Source organism: Balaenoptera acutorostrata, chromosome 3 (assembly GCF_949987535.1).
Source record: "Balaenoptera acutorostrata chromosome 3, mBalAcu1.1, whole genome shotgun sequence".
Taxonomy (NCBI): domain Eukaryota; kingdom Metazoa; phylum Chordata; class Mammalia; order Artiodactyla; family Balaenopteridae; genus Balaenoptera; species Balaenoptera acutorostrata.
The window spans coordinates 156,736,543-156,750,992 of record NC_080066.1 but is presented as its reverse complement, the minus strand read 5'-3'; the positions used below and the strand labels follow the sequence as shown (position 1 = coordinate 156,750,992).

Here is a 14,450-nt window from a genome sequence, read left to right as displayed (position 1 = left end):
GCTCTATGCCAGGTATAACAGACGCAACTCCTGTCTAGACACAGCTCACAGCCGAGTGGCGTGAGTGAATGCATGTGCGATGCCATCTCATATGTAACTGATGTGCAACAGATTTCAAATAACCATAATAAGAATAAAACATGTGCCCTGAGAGGAGGCTCATAACATGTCACAAGGGATCTTTATCTACAAGAAAGAACTGTTAGCTTCTCAAGTAATTTCCACAGGGAAATGGTATAGCTATCTTAGGCAATCAAGCTTAGTTTAGATTAAACAAAAAAGTGCAGTGCACTGCTCTGATGACACTGTGTGCTGAAAGAACTCCAGCAAATCAAGTCTGATTCTTTTTGCCTCAACAATTGACCTTAGAGGTTGAACTTACACTTGACTGAAGCTCCTTTGCTCTCAGACAGAGGTCTCAACACATTAGCTACAACAGTAATAAATGAGTAATGGTAAAGCCCCACTGCTTTCTCACAGCTGCTAGTTCTCAGGGAGGAAAAAAAAAGGAAAAACGAGTCTTCTGGGCCTTAATATTATATTCTGAGAATTTTCCTTCATCTCGAATAATGAGACTCTTGGGAACACCAATCTTAGCAAAGGTAAAATAATACATATGTTATGTTTTAGACAAGACACACAACCACAAATTGAGCCACTTTTAGCTAAGGCTTCCCTACTTGCCAAGTCAAAAATACAAAATCAAACTTCACACAGGTCTAGTTCCTTGTGATTCTAAAGTCCTTTCATCTGAGTTATTTCATTTAACTTATAAAGCACAGCTACCTGTGGATCAGGTTCCTCATTAGTTAGATGAGGAAACAGAACCACACGGTGCTTAAGTGGTGAACCCTAGGTCCTGCAACCAGCTTAAACTGGGATCAAAACCTAGGGCCTCTACTTTTAAGTCCAGAGTCTTTTCTGCTACAACCTATGGCCTCATAGAATAGATCAGAGGACAGATCCAGTCACTGAACTGAAAATTTCATTTGTTCTTAGACAGTCAGTGCATTAACTGGAATGGGTGAACCTTACCTCTTTAAGGCAGCCCATGAAGTTGTTGCTGACAGGTGAGCCTGGCAAGTCAGCGGTACTTGGGCTTCCTCCCACATAGAAGAAGTCATCTGAGCCCAGCATGGTGTAGTCCTCTTGAGTGTAGCCCGTCGTGGTAAGGATGCCATCCACAGAGATTGTCACCTGGTGGAGGGACATAGGGACAAAAAAAAAAATCCCAACAATGACCTTACAGTCCTATCAAAATCCAGGGGCTTCCCCTACCTGTGGCATCACTTTCATTAAGATTTGGGTGAGGTATTCTTTCTAATTTGGATTGATTTTGGTAATGTGCAGCCAAGTTCCATTTTCTGGTCTGCCTCTCTGTGGCCCAAGCCTCCAGTGTTTCCCTGCAGACTCCTGGGAGAGTTTTTCGGAACCGCCAAGCTGAGCAACTCGCTCTACCCATTGCCCTCTTCACTCAGTCAGGCTAGAAAATGGAACTATCCTCAGACGTCTCAGTTCATTGGTAAAATGATCATTTACTTTTGAAAGATTGTAATTTACAGTGGTCGTGAGAAACAGCAAAGGAGATGTTTGACAATGGGGTTTGTTAGGGGGTTGGTCTTTGGTTGTTGATGGTTTTTTTCTTTTTTCTTTTCTTTTTTTATTTGTTTCTTTTTGGGCTCACACCACGCTGACAAACATGCATTCAGGGAGGGAAGGAAAAGGGTCTTGATTTTGATGAGTCATGGGTGATACATGCCACGGACTACCCAGGACACCAACCCCTGTCCTCCCTTGTCTGCCATCACCACCAGCCAGAGAAGAAATGACCCAAACCAAAAAAGGCAACGCTAACAAAAAGAAAGGAATGATGAGGCATAATAGCCAAAATAATAACAACACCCACAGGAAATAAACAGCACCCATACACCCAACATCCATGAAAGGAGCGGAGGGCACAGAGAAGAGATGGGGCCTCGAAGCGTGCACGCACCGTACACTGACACACCCATGCGAAAATCATCTGGAGCCAAGAGAGAAGGCAGAAGAATAAAAGGGAGGGAAGTGGGACAAGGGTGAGGAGCGCTAAAGAAGAGAATCAAAATCCACTTCACACTTACATGCACTAAACCAACTGAAAAACAAGATGGGAGTGAAAAGAAGAAAACACACTCAAAACTGAAGGGTAGTCTTTCCCCTGCCTGCCACCTCCCTTACTAACAAAAAAGAAAAGAAAAAGTCCAAACCCAACCCCAAAATATATGAAGGGTGAGAGGAGCATGAAGAAGCGTGGAGACAAAAAAGAGAGAGAGGAGAACATGGAGTGGGGTTGATGACTGGTAGGTTGTTAGTACTGAGGAGGAAAATGAGGGAACAGATTCTGATGCCCATGGGGAAATTCACGAGACAGGAACATGCCATGCAGAGTTTGTACGGAGAACACAAATTGGCACAGCTCCCTTTGGCCAAGGTGGGAAGTAAGGTGAAAGGAGGGGAAGGAAGAATACAGGAAGTCGAGTACTTTCCTCCCCAGATCACCTGTGGCAGCCGTGGCCACACAAAAGGGAAAGAAAAAAGGGATTCGGGAGTGGGGAAGGGGGAAAAGAAAGGAGGACGAGTGAGGGGTAGGAAGACACAGAAAGAAGAAAGTCCTCAATAGAAATCTCTGTTGTCCCTAGTCTGTAACTTGGAACTTGCAAAATAAGAAAACAAAACAAAACGAATTTAGCTCAACAAAGAACATTTCTTTAAAAAAAACTTTTTTTTAGGAAAAAAAAATTACAAAGTAGAGAAAAGGAAAACTGTCCCAACCAAACTCATCCAAATAGTGTCAGGACAGGTGCATCCCCTTCCATTTTCTTCTTAAAGAAAAAGAAAGGCTTGTATTTAATTCAACAAAAAATTTTAAAAGAAGAAACAACTCTAAAGAGGATAAAAGGGGGGTTTGGGGAGGAAAAGGGGGGCAACACACGGCAAACCCAAAAAAAGAGACAATAAGAATGATATCTACCAGACAATGTAGTTTGTTTACCATAGCGTGTCCGATGCCTGAGTGCTTTGCGGAAAAGGGGGAAGAAAGGAAATTAAAAATTGTGAACAGAACGATTGTTAATTAAAAGAACTAAAAACAAAGATGAGTCGTTAGGGTGTTAGTACATTAGTCGGTTAGTAAAATGACACATTGCATGAATGATCTTGTGTTAGTTTTTCAAAAAAAAGGCACCCAACACAGAAAAAGAGAGTGGGGGAAGACAATGAGACCAAGACTCTATGGAAAACCTTGGCACCTGGGGCACAGCCAGGCAAGGAGCTGCAGCCCACCTTGTCGTTGTAACTCCCCTCTTTGCCCAGATACCACTCAGACCAGACCTCACCCCAGTCAGAATTAGCATCATACTTACTTTCCAAGAGCTGTTCTGAAAGAACACCACCCCGCTCCCTTCCCACCCTCTAGCACAAACACAATCCACCTGTCCTGAAAAAAAAGACCCCCAAGGTTTATCGTTCCACACGTAGATAAATAGAGAGAGCTGAGATACCAATACTTTGGGGATTGTTTTTTTCACATCTGACTCTGATTACATGCATGGACAATCATGATTTTCTCCTAGGACAAAAAGATCTTAAAACATTTACAGGTCACATCTAGCATAGGAAGGCTACATATGTAGTTTACTCTGGGTTGCCATAGGTAATTTAAAGATCCACAACCCCCTTGATTTTGTGTGGATTTGTGCAGCAGGAGGGCAACTTTCTCCTCTTTCCTGTTCTCTCAGGTTAAAATAACTGTGTCGTTAGAATGCCTCATAATAGTTGGAGTCTCCTTCACTACAGTAGCCAATACTGTTACTTTGTTTACCTTGCCAGAATGTCTCCTGTTAGAATCACCCTCCCCTCATTCCTCTTTAAGAATGCTTTTCAAGCTTGTAAGCAATTTCTTGCATGGATAGCAGAGAGGACTGGCAGGTTACGCATGATTAGAGAAGCCCCACAATTAGTCTCTTCTTCGCTGTTTTCAAACGTTAAATTGCCAACACACCCTGAGCTGGGAGGCTGGAAGGCTAGAAGATGCGTAACCCCAGTTTTGTGTTTGCGGTTTGACTAAAGTGGCATATAAAGGTAAAGCACTTCCTGTGATGGCCATGACCTTGGACTCAGGTCCTGGTTATAATTTAGAACAGATAATCCACCTTCCCTCCATTAATCAGTACCCCCAATAAAGTACCTGACCTTGGCCTGACTTGGCCCAAAAGCAGAACCGTAGCAGATGACCAAAAAGGAAGAAAGGCGGAAAGTTCTGCTCCATCTGGTAAGGAAACCCCAAGTAAGCTTTCCTCAGATGAATCTTTACCACAGAAGCCATTTAACCTTACCAAAAGAGTAGGCGAGACTGCCATCAGCTTATTGTTAAATATTTATGAAGTGATTTACAGTTTAACTGAAATAGAAAGGGGCTTCCCACCCCTTCAAATGTATCCTAGGGAACTCAAAAAGATGTTATAAATGTACTTTTAATGGGAAAAATAATAATCTTAGCTGACTCAGGGTTGAAAGGATTGTATTTGCAAAATCAACTCTGCTTTTCTGAGATTTTTTCCTCTTTCAACAAATTGCATTTGGATGCAGCATTCAGTCCAGATTCCGATGAGGTCCAATTTTAGGTGCGCTTTCTCTACAAGATTCATACTCCTTCTGCCGAGAAATACCCCAACACCCTAGGGCCTCAGTAGCCTTGTCTTGAGAGCTCTACTTAGCTGCATCCATGGGGACAGACAGAGGCAGTCACCTTTGAAAGAATACTCAGCATGTAAATCATGTGCATGTCCCAGCGAGTCTAGCACCCAGACAGACCATGGATGAGCTCATAATCCTTCTGGAACATAAGGGGCTTTGCATATTTAGCCACCACACGTGGAGGATTGTAATCACCATCTCACAAATGGCAACTGTGGTGTGGAAAGGTTAAATGCTTTGTCCAAGGGCACAGAGAGGAGTCGGGTCTTAGAACTTGGAAGAGAAACCCTACAGTGTTGCCTTACCTCTGCTTGTTCAGACTAACTCAGCACAACCAATATTTGAATTACAGTTTGGTTCACCCCCATTTCAGTGTAAAGGACTGAATTAGGGCCCAACTCTATTTTAGAAAAGTGTTTTTAGTGGAAATGCAAGTGAGCCTTTTCCGGCTAATTGGAATCATTCTAGAACGGCAAAGAAGCATGTGGAGTGGGAGAGAGAGAGAGAGAAACAGACTGGCTGGTGAGAACCACAACCTGATTCCGCTCCCCAGTACGTGAAAATCCCCCCTTAGCTGACTAATGCCAGAAGGGTATGACTGTGCAACTGCCAGTCAAAACCGACAAAAGGTCATATTCTACTTTTTGGTCTCATCTCTGCTACTCAAACCTTTCAAGCCCTTATATGTTAGCAAATGAAAACTTGATGTGGGCTCTCTTGGCAGCTGAGGGGGGCCCTCCTGTAAGTACAGGTGGGGAATGACGAAAGGAAACGTCAGCAACAGGATTCTTCGGCCTTGCAGGAAAAACACAGGATGGTGATTCAAAAGCGTTCGACCCGTGTGTCTGAGGATGACGGGGGATTCTAACTCTTAGGATATTGGCAGCTTCATCACAGATAGAACAGAATCTCCAGCCATGGGGCTTCCTTGACATGCTTAAGTGTGGAAATGGGTATTTCAAATATTGTGTGTTTCCAATGTGGAAGAGCCTTCTCCATTTACAGAGCGTTATTAAGGAGTTACACTTTTATCAAACAGAAAACATAGGCAAACACCTGTCAGTTCTCATGCTTTCATGTTTACATTAGAAGGCATTAAATCAATCACACTGCAGAAGCAAATTTGATAAGCACCTTCTGGAAATTTACATAATGCTTTCTGATTTAATAAAGGATGAATGCTGTCCAACTGGGATTAATGACAAATTCACAAGTAGAAAAACCAAGTGAAAACAGAACCTGGAAAAGGCAGTCTCAGAACAGACCTTGACTTTTACAGGAAGTGTTTTTAATTTTTTCCTGATGTGGGCTGGCGAGGTATTATTATTGTTGTTATTGTTATCACTATTATTAGTTATGAAACGGAAAACAACTTCACTGGGCTAAGGCTTTCTGAGAGCGTTGTCACCTGACGGAGTTGCCTGCTTAGAATCAGCAAGCGATGGGAGTTCTCAAGCACGGACAGAACCAGGAAAGGCTGCTCCAAAGTTGACTTTTTTATGTGGGTCCTTCCACTTTCCAGGCCTCCTAGTCAACTGAAGAGTGTCAGAGGTAGAGACAGGGGCAATAAAGTATACCACAACACCAAGGAACAGAGAAACAAAGGAATTCAGAAAGATCCCAGCTAATTCACTCCAAGGCTAGAGGTTAACACAACAACCCAACAGAAAGAATAAAAGTGGACGAGGGGTTGGTAAATTAAAAGGAAGAGAAAAAGAAAGACTTTTTCCGGAAGGAATTAAAATTATGGCATCATGGCAATGGCTAACTTAATTAAAAAGAAAAACATATATTCAAAGAATGAGGAAAATCTACCAAGCTGCAGAAACAAAACGCTCTCCCTAATTGATTTAACAATAATACAATATTCAAAGGTAATCAAGAAAATGATAAAAAGGAAAGCAAAACAAAAGGAAAGTATTTATAACTTTTATCTATACAACTGAATTTTTCTCTTAAATAACAAGCACAAATGGAAAATTGAAGTAAGAGAAGAAACATATTCTAATAATTATCCTTGTGAAATTGTAAAGGCTGGGAGAAAGTTTGACTTCGACACATCCAAACCCATAGGGGATCTCTACCCCTCTCCATGTGACCTAACCCACCACCTACTTCACAAACTTCCTTCCCAGCCACCTAAGAGGAGCCTCTGGGCACTCTCTCCCCTCAGCCATTACCTGCCGGAGGTTGCGTGTCACTTTGACATCATGCCAGGCGTTGTCATTGAATTTTCCATTCACTGGCTCCACAATGGCCTCAAAGGCCCCAGACCCCAGGTTAATGACCAAGGAGACTGCGCCATCCTTCAGAGCCAGGTTGACGTAGTCAGCCGACTTGCCCGTGTGCAGGATGAGCCCATTCCGCTGCCAGGTCTTAAAGGACAGGGTGATTTCATCACTGCTGCTCTGGATTGGGTTCTGAGACAGGTCGTAGCACAGGTACTCTGAGCCTCGGAAAGTGGCCACATTCTCCTCTCGAGCTACAGAGAAAGAAAAGGGGAAAGCAGTCAACACTTGACTGGCATGAGCCAGGTCTATGCAAATACCAAACAGAACACACACACACACACACACACACACACGCACACAGGGCAGTGTCCCTGCCACAGGCCTCATACCAGCACAACACTCCCTCCAACTCTTCCACAAGACTTGTATCTAAGTACCAGGGAAACTAGCAGAGAAGGTAACTGCAGAGAAATTATATGTCCACACAGGAGTAGAAGACTAACACGATGGTGAAGGAAAGCTTGCTATATTTCCTTCAAATTTTCTCAGAGAAAAACCTGAAGGGAAATTTCATGCAAAGTGGTAAAGTGAGGTTTACTTGCTTTTGCATCAATATTGGCTTTTAAATGCTTGTAGAAGAGCTGGTTTAGAATGGATAATTAACAGTTCTGACGAAGGGTTTTTTAGCTCTAGGTACCTTTTATTGAACAATAACTAAAAATCAATTAGCCTGAAAGATTTGGCTCTAATTTCCGTCCATCAGTAACCCAGCTAACTTTGGTTTCCACGGTAGAGTCCTGTGCCCAGCGGAACGTGACTGGGTTTTTAAATAGGAGGTTGGACCTGAGGAAATGATTGAGCAGATGAGGAAAAGGGAACAGAATGGAATTTGGTAATACGTTTTGATAAGACAGCAATACTTCCCTTAGAGTCAAAGGGACCTCTGCCCTGGAGGTCTCCTGTTTGAGATGGCCTGGTCTGACCATCCTATGGAACATCTCTCTCCATAGGACCAGGGGTCCACAGAGCCAACATGGCATTCCACTGGGACTCATGCTCTCTTTCAAGACCATATTCGAGACCCTGGGGTCCTGTAATTCCCTACCCAAAGAGCCCCAAGTCTGTTCCCAGGGGTTTTGCAGTCCTCCTCCCTGGATCCATTTCCTGAAGGCAAATCACGCTATCAGTGTGCATACCTCAAGGTCTGAGGGACCCCTGGGGGACTGTTTGCACAGGTTTGGACAGAGCTTTGCCATGTGGGTCGAGGCATCCACGTGCATTTATACCAGACCTCTGTGATATAGGATGGAGCCGAATGTGGGCACAGGAAGGGGAAAGGCCACAGGCTGAGGACCAGAGGGGCTGGCTCTCCCTGTGTTGCTATTTCCCAATGCAGAACTCCTAGGAATCCAAAAACTCTAAATGTGAGCCTGACTTAACCAGGTAGTGTCAAAGGTCTATTTTCCAAGGTTAAGAGGATAGAATGTATTTTATTTAATTATTTGTTGATTTGATTTATAACGTAGACACTCAGCATGTACACCTCCATTTGTCCTCTTGTCAGGCAGCCTCATTTAGAGAGTGGCCTACTTCATATCAGCGTTAGGTCAAAAGCACCTCCTCAATGAAAAGAAATGGGCGACAATACAAGTTTAGATAGGCAGCTTCCCTTTAAAGAGGGGTGGCAGGGTCTACAAAGTAAGGTTGAGGGGACTCTACTTTCCCTTCTAGACCTACACTTCCGCCTTAGTTACCAAAGCTAGTCCACATTAATTCATATCCTTATCGACCATCATAGCCCTTGGTAAGTTCCCTAAGTAAAATCAAACAAGTATTTTCTCATCATGAGGTAAAGGAGTCACTCTTACAATGTGAAGAGATGACCACCCAATATATACTGTTGAATTCATTGTAGCATCACATCATTAAAACATGAGCCTTAACTTCACACTCCAGAGAGTTAGAAGATATTAAGTGTGTCCTATATCTTCCAGAGGGCCTCAAGGATGTGTGTACACCTACACATTTCTGTTTGTACACACACTGGTATAAGCAAAAGGGACTTGTCCACCTCTAGGGGACCAGTGTTGTTTACACATATAAGTAGCAAGTACTACTCAGCACATAACCCATGCCAGATGCATTTTACCAAAATTACTTCCTCCAAAATCACAGAGCAGAAATTTGGCACTATCTGTATGTTTGAAATGGGTCCATCCATGCAATCCCCTACTGCCCTATTTTCATGATCTCTCATTTCTGAAGAAATGGTTTTGTTAAAATTCAACTGGACAAGCTCTTGTTCAGTAGACTGGACGTAACCCTGATTTAGAGCAGAAGATAGCAAATCAAATTCAGTTATCACCGCTAAGCTCTTTTCCTAACAATGCAAATGTACACACAGCCAACTACTATGCCTGTCCTTGGCACCCCACATGGTATATTAGTGGGAGTCTTCTATAAACATTTATGTTATACCTTGTGTGCCTAGTGAACTGAGATAAATGAGCAAGGAAAGGAGTGCCTCTAAAGAGAAGCCTCAATTAATCATCGAGTACCCTTCAAAGCAGGAAGGGCCTGACACAGAACAGCAAGGCACCAGGATATTATTTACTGTGCTATGCAGTGCTTAATATTTTTATATAATTAGACTAAGGAGTCTATCAAAATAATAAATTTTAGAGCTATAAAGGACTTTAGAGATTGCCTGATTTAACACACTTATTTTATTAAGGAAGAAACTGATGACTAGGAATAAGTGAGTTGCCCAAGACCAGACAGTTAGTTCTACTCTGGACCTCTACTGCCTCTGGACTTTTCTCTAAATATCAGTTACCTTTCCTTTTGCCCATCATTCTGGATATAGCACATTCTCCTACTCTGCTTCTCAAAGGGCATGAATGATTCCACTGAACCACGTATTGACTTACAAACCATCACAAACCTTGAATAAACTGAGCCAGAGACCTATTCCTCCTGCCCCATGTAAATCACACTTACTCACCAAAAGAAATGTTTCCCTTCCCTGCATCCCCACCCCCCGGAATCAGTGTGTTTAAAATAAAAGAACTTGTTTTATGTGGAAGGCCATGGAAGAAAAATGACATCATTAAGAGAAGAGGCTACCACAGTAAATAAATAAGAAATAAAACCAATGTGAGGAAAAAAGTCTATGTAAATAACATGCATACTTATGCTAATATCCATGCAAATTCATCAATGAAGATTTTATGTAGCCTTGAGAGTACATTCCTTTGCAAATATCTAATGAAAACTGCTGCAAAAGTTCACAACCTTCCCAATCTCTTCATTCAATGATGAATTTTCCCAGTTTACCCTTTCCCTGGGCTGGAGAAAAACACCAAAGCAGTGTCACCCCAGATGCTGGCTGTCTCCTTCACATGTCAACAAACAATAGACCACCGAAAGCTACTCTCTGAATCGTATTCTAGATAAGCAAAATCATATCATTTTTAATTCATGGGATACTTTCCTCCTGATTGTTACAGGAAGGAGAGGCATTGGCAGTGCATGACCCAATCTTTAAAAGAGCAAATAAGGGGCTTGCAAGAAGAAAGAGAGAGGACCTTGAAGAAATTCTTCCTTTGTATACTCTCACAACTGACATTTTTCTCCTAAGATCCCAATCTGTCTTAATTTCCTTCCAGTGGCTAAAGCTCGAGCATTTTCTTATCACCTTGAAAACCATACCAAGTTGATAGTGAACATAACTAAAAAGTGCAAAACCAAATAGTGACAAACACATTTCTAAGCCCATTCAATTCTCCAAACTCTCCGTTAGAAAAATGTAAGACTGCCCCAAATCTGTTTTCTATACTGAGTGGTTTACACTGAGAAGAAGGTTGAAGAGACAATTCAGTCACCTTGTATGTATTCAGGCTAAATAGGTAGAGAAAATGAATGTAGGGGATTATGTAACACAGTACACAACAGCTTAGCATAAAGCTACAGCTTGGCAAGAGGGTAGGCACTGACATGGCTAATGGACTGTTTAGATTCATTTAGATTATATCACCCCGAAGTTTACAATTAATTGCATAAGTGTTAAAATAAAAATGTTACTCTCACTGCACAAAAAGCAGAGCTCAACCCTGTATGACAACAAAACATTTACCCATTGTTTGTAAGTGTCCAATTGATTAAACACTAGATGCAATCAAGATAAGTATAACTCAAGGTTTTGAATCAGTTTGTATAAGACATATAAAGCACTGATCTTTCAAATGGCTTGTTAATCCAAGTACTGATATATACATCACATTAACAAGCATTTACTCAGTCCTATTTTCCACTCTCTCCCAAAAAACATCCAACTACTGATTTATGTAATAATTCTATTTCTCTGAGAAATTCTAAAACAGATTAAAATATTCTGTGTCATTTTTTTATTACTATACAACCTAAGAAGTATGAAGAAATGCATATCACTGTTGAATTGGGCCTGTGGTCCTCATAGCTTGGTGTCTTAGGCTGTGAGATCAAGAAATTTGGACCTTACTCTGAAGGTTCTGAGGAACGACTGCATAATTTTACGGAGAGGATGGAGGGTCAGATTTGTATTTTTAAAATACAAGATTATGCAGCCCAACTTCTGCTGGGTTGAGAGTGAAGTGGAAAGAAATGAGAGCTGAAGGCAGAGAGCCCAGTTAAAAGAAGAGAACACATATGAACCACTTTTCCAGGGGGTGCCTGAAACTGGTTCAACCTGAATGTTGATATAACCCAGTGAGATTTGCATTTCATTGGGCAAGAATGGAGGCAAAAGTTCCTAGAAGAGACAACCTAAGGAACTGAGAGGCAGAAATTCTGGAAAACCAGAGACCATAGGATACTTAAGATCCAAACGCAGCCAAGGAAAACCAAGGGCCAGAGGTAAAAATTGAGGACAAGGACACAGCACTAGGCATGAAAGGGCTCAAGTGAGAACAGGTCAGGAATGGGTAAAGAAGGATTCTATTCACAGCTTTTAAAATATCATATATTTCCAAATGCTCAAATGCTTTCTTAATTGTTGTTTGTATTCAGTCAACACTCTGTGAGGTCGCTTTGCTATGATTATATTAATGCAAGGAAGAGGGGGCACACAGTTTACATAGGGCATCCAAGGAGCTTGGAAGCATTTAGGCCAGTTCCAAAACCTTAGCCCACTGATTCTCAGTCCATTGTTTTTGCCACCACATCACACCACCTCGCCAGGAACTCAAATTCTCAGGGAATAGGTACCTAGGACCCTGTATCTGACATCCTGCAAACTGCATGAAGTTCCATGTGTCAAAAGGAGAAACCACTGACAATGACAGGTAAGAGCCCACTCGGGCAACAGGAGCCCACGCAGGGGGATCAGGGAGTGGGGCTGGCTCTATTCCAAAATGCCCTAGTAGCAGGTTGGAAAAAGTCAAACTGAGATCACACTCTTCACCGTCATCAGAGAGAGAGCCCGAGAAATGGAATTTTTAGGTACACCTTAGCAGAGCCTATTAAAATGCCAACCCCTCTGGAGTGGCTGTACGCACTGGTCCTGAGCAGAACACCTGCGGTCCTCTAGAAAGGGAGGGGGGAGCCAGCTTCTGAGGATGCACCCCAGAGACAGAGGCAAAACTGTTCTCATCTTTGAATCCTTTGTCCTTCAACTGGCCTCCGCAGCAGCATGGTACTTTAGTCTGCACCAATGCAAAGATGACCCTGGCTGGCCATCCTGGCCGGCCCACCCTGGAGCTAATGAGGCACAAAAACACGGGCTACTGCTGCCCTCCCTGCCAGACAAAGGGATGTCCTACGGTCCTGGGGCTGGCCCGCTGACTCCCTTCCTCTGATCCACAAACTCAGCGGGGACAGCACTGTCCCTCCCCTGTTGGTGCAGCTGCAATGTGAGGTTTCAGGTTCTTCAGTTGTAAACTAACGTATCACCCAATTCTACGCAGGCAAAGAAGCCATGATGATGATGGAAGAAGTGCAAGCCCAAGGCAAGGGGTACACAAAGCAGAAATAAACTTTTTGAGAAGGCCACAGTTCCACAGTTGTTCTACTCATTCCTACAGGGGCCGCATATCCACTCAATTCTGAAAGTCGCCTTGAGCTACAACACCAATTTGGGTTGTTTGCTGGCAAAGGAACAAGTTAAGGCAAATGTGAGTTTGTTCTTGCACAATTCTGTTTTCTTTCCATGCAACCTGCTAAGAATGCAACATCCAGAACAACAATTTCCACCTCTAAAGGCTTCTTACAAGTTATAGGTAGACAAGACACCCAAGTTAGCTGTTGAGCTGTGAGATTATCATATTTGCAAACATGAGGGAAAAACAGAAATCTTTTTACTACAGGGAATTCTATTATACATCACCTAAGGACATTTCCAGCTAGAATTAGGGAAGGAACACACTGAGTAAAAAAGGAAAAAGACTGCACAAGTGACTACCCTCTTGCTTCTTCCTGTCCCATTTCCCTTACGATGTACTTTAGGGCCAAACAAAGCATTTGAATAGATCAAACTGCAGAGCCATCCCCCAAGGAGAAACAATGAACCTTTCCATGCCACATCCCATCATACAGGTATTTTAAAAGCAGAGTGTACCAGCAGACAGCAAATTGTGTCGTTATGAGCAATCCTGCACTACAAAAGAAAACACACAGGAAATCTGACCTCCTAAGGCCATTTCCAACCCTTATCCTCAGACTCTGTAGGAAAGATGCAGCAGAGAAATAAATGGACTTTTCCACGCTGCCTTGGTCACTCACTAGCCGGCAGATGCTTCTTGAAAGTGATGAGAAAGAAAATAGTAAATCAAGTTGGCACTTGGAAAAAAAACAGCCAGCATCCTGGCGAGGGAAGCTGCCTCGAGTCCACAAAAGAATGGCCTGGAAAATCATGCTTCACTGAAATCACTAGAAAGCTAATGGTATCCTAAAGCCTGCATTGCTCTCAATTGTATTACAATAAAAGTTAAATTTTCTGTTCATTCATTTAAGGAATAAGTATTTTCAGGTGCCTACTATGCACCAGGTGATGTGTCCAGTGTTGAATGCACTTGAACCACCCAGGAACACGGTGAGTAGGAATAATTAGCCGACATTTTACGGAAGAAGAGAAATTATAAATCTAAAAGAACTCGAATGCTTACTAAGTGCCAAATCCTCACATGGACTCACGTTAAACAGGGCATCCTCCTGTAGCTCAGAGTGTAGTGGAAATGTGGACTTGATTACATGGAATTTAATAATAAGGCTTTGAATTGGACAGACCTAGGTTTGATATCCAGCTCTGGAACTTACCTAACTCTATGGAACCTTAGCTTATTACTTAACTTCTCTAATAGCTAGTTTCCTAATCTATAGAATGAGCATCACCATAGTACATATTTCATAGAGTCACTGTGAGACATGAATCAGATAAAGTTCCTGGCCCAGTTCCCAGCCACAGACATGTCAGCTGTTGCTGTTGTTGTTGAGAATGCACATATAAACAAG

At 42.5% G+C, this 14,450-nt stretch overlaps 1 protein-coding gene across 10 annotated transcripts in view; it reads right to left on the bottom strand.

Annotated features, from left to right (window-relative positions):
- Positions 1-14,450, bottom strand: part of NRXN3 (neurexin 3) — a 1,648,091-nt gene that overhangs the window by 1,245,436 nt on the left and 388,205 nt on the right. For all 10 annotated transcript variants that reach the window (XM_057543493.1, XM_057543494.1, XM_057543495.1 and 7 more), the window contains exons 4-5: positions 6,915-7,216; positions 1,036-1,197 (exon numbers count right to left, since the gene is read on the bottom strand). In XM_057543493.1, coding sequence (XP_057399476.1) covers positions 1,036-1,197; positions 6,915-7,216 — 464 coding nt within the window. The remainder of the gene's footprint in view (positions 1-1,035; positions 1,198-6,914; positions 7,217-14,450) is intronic.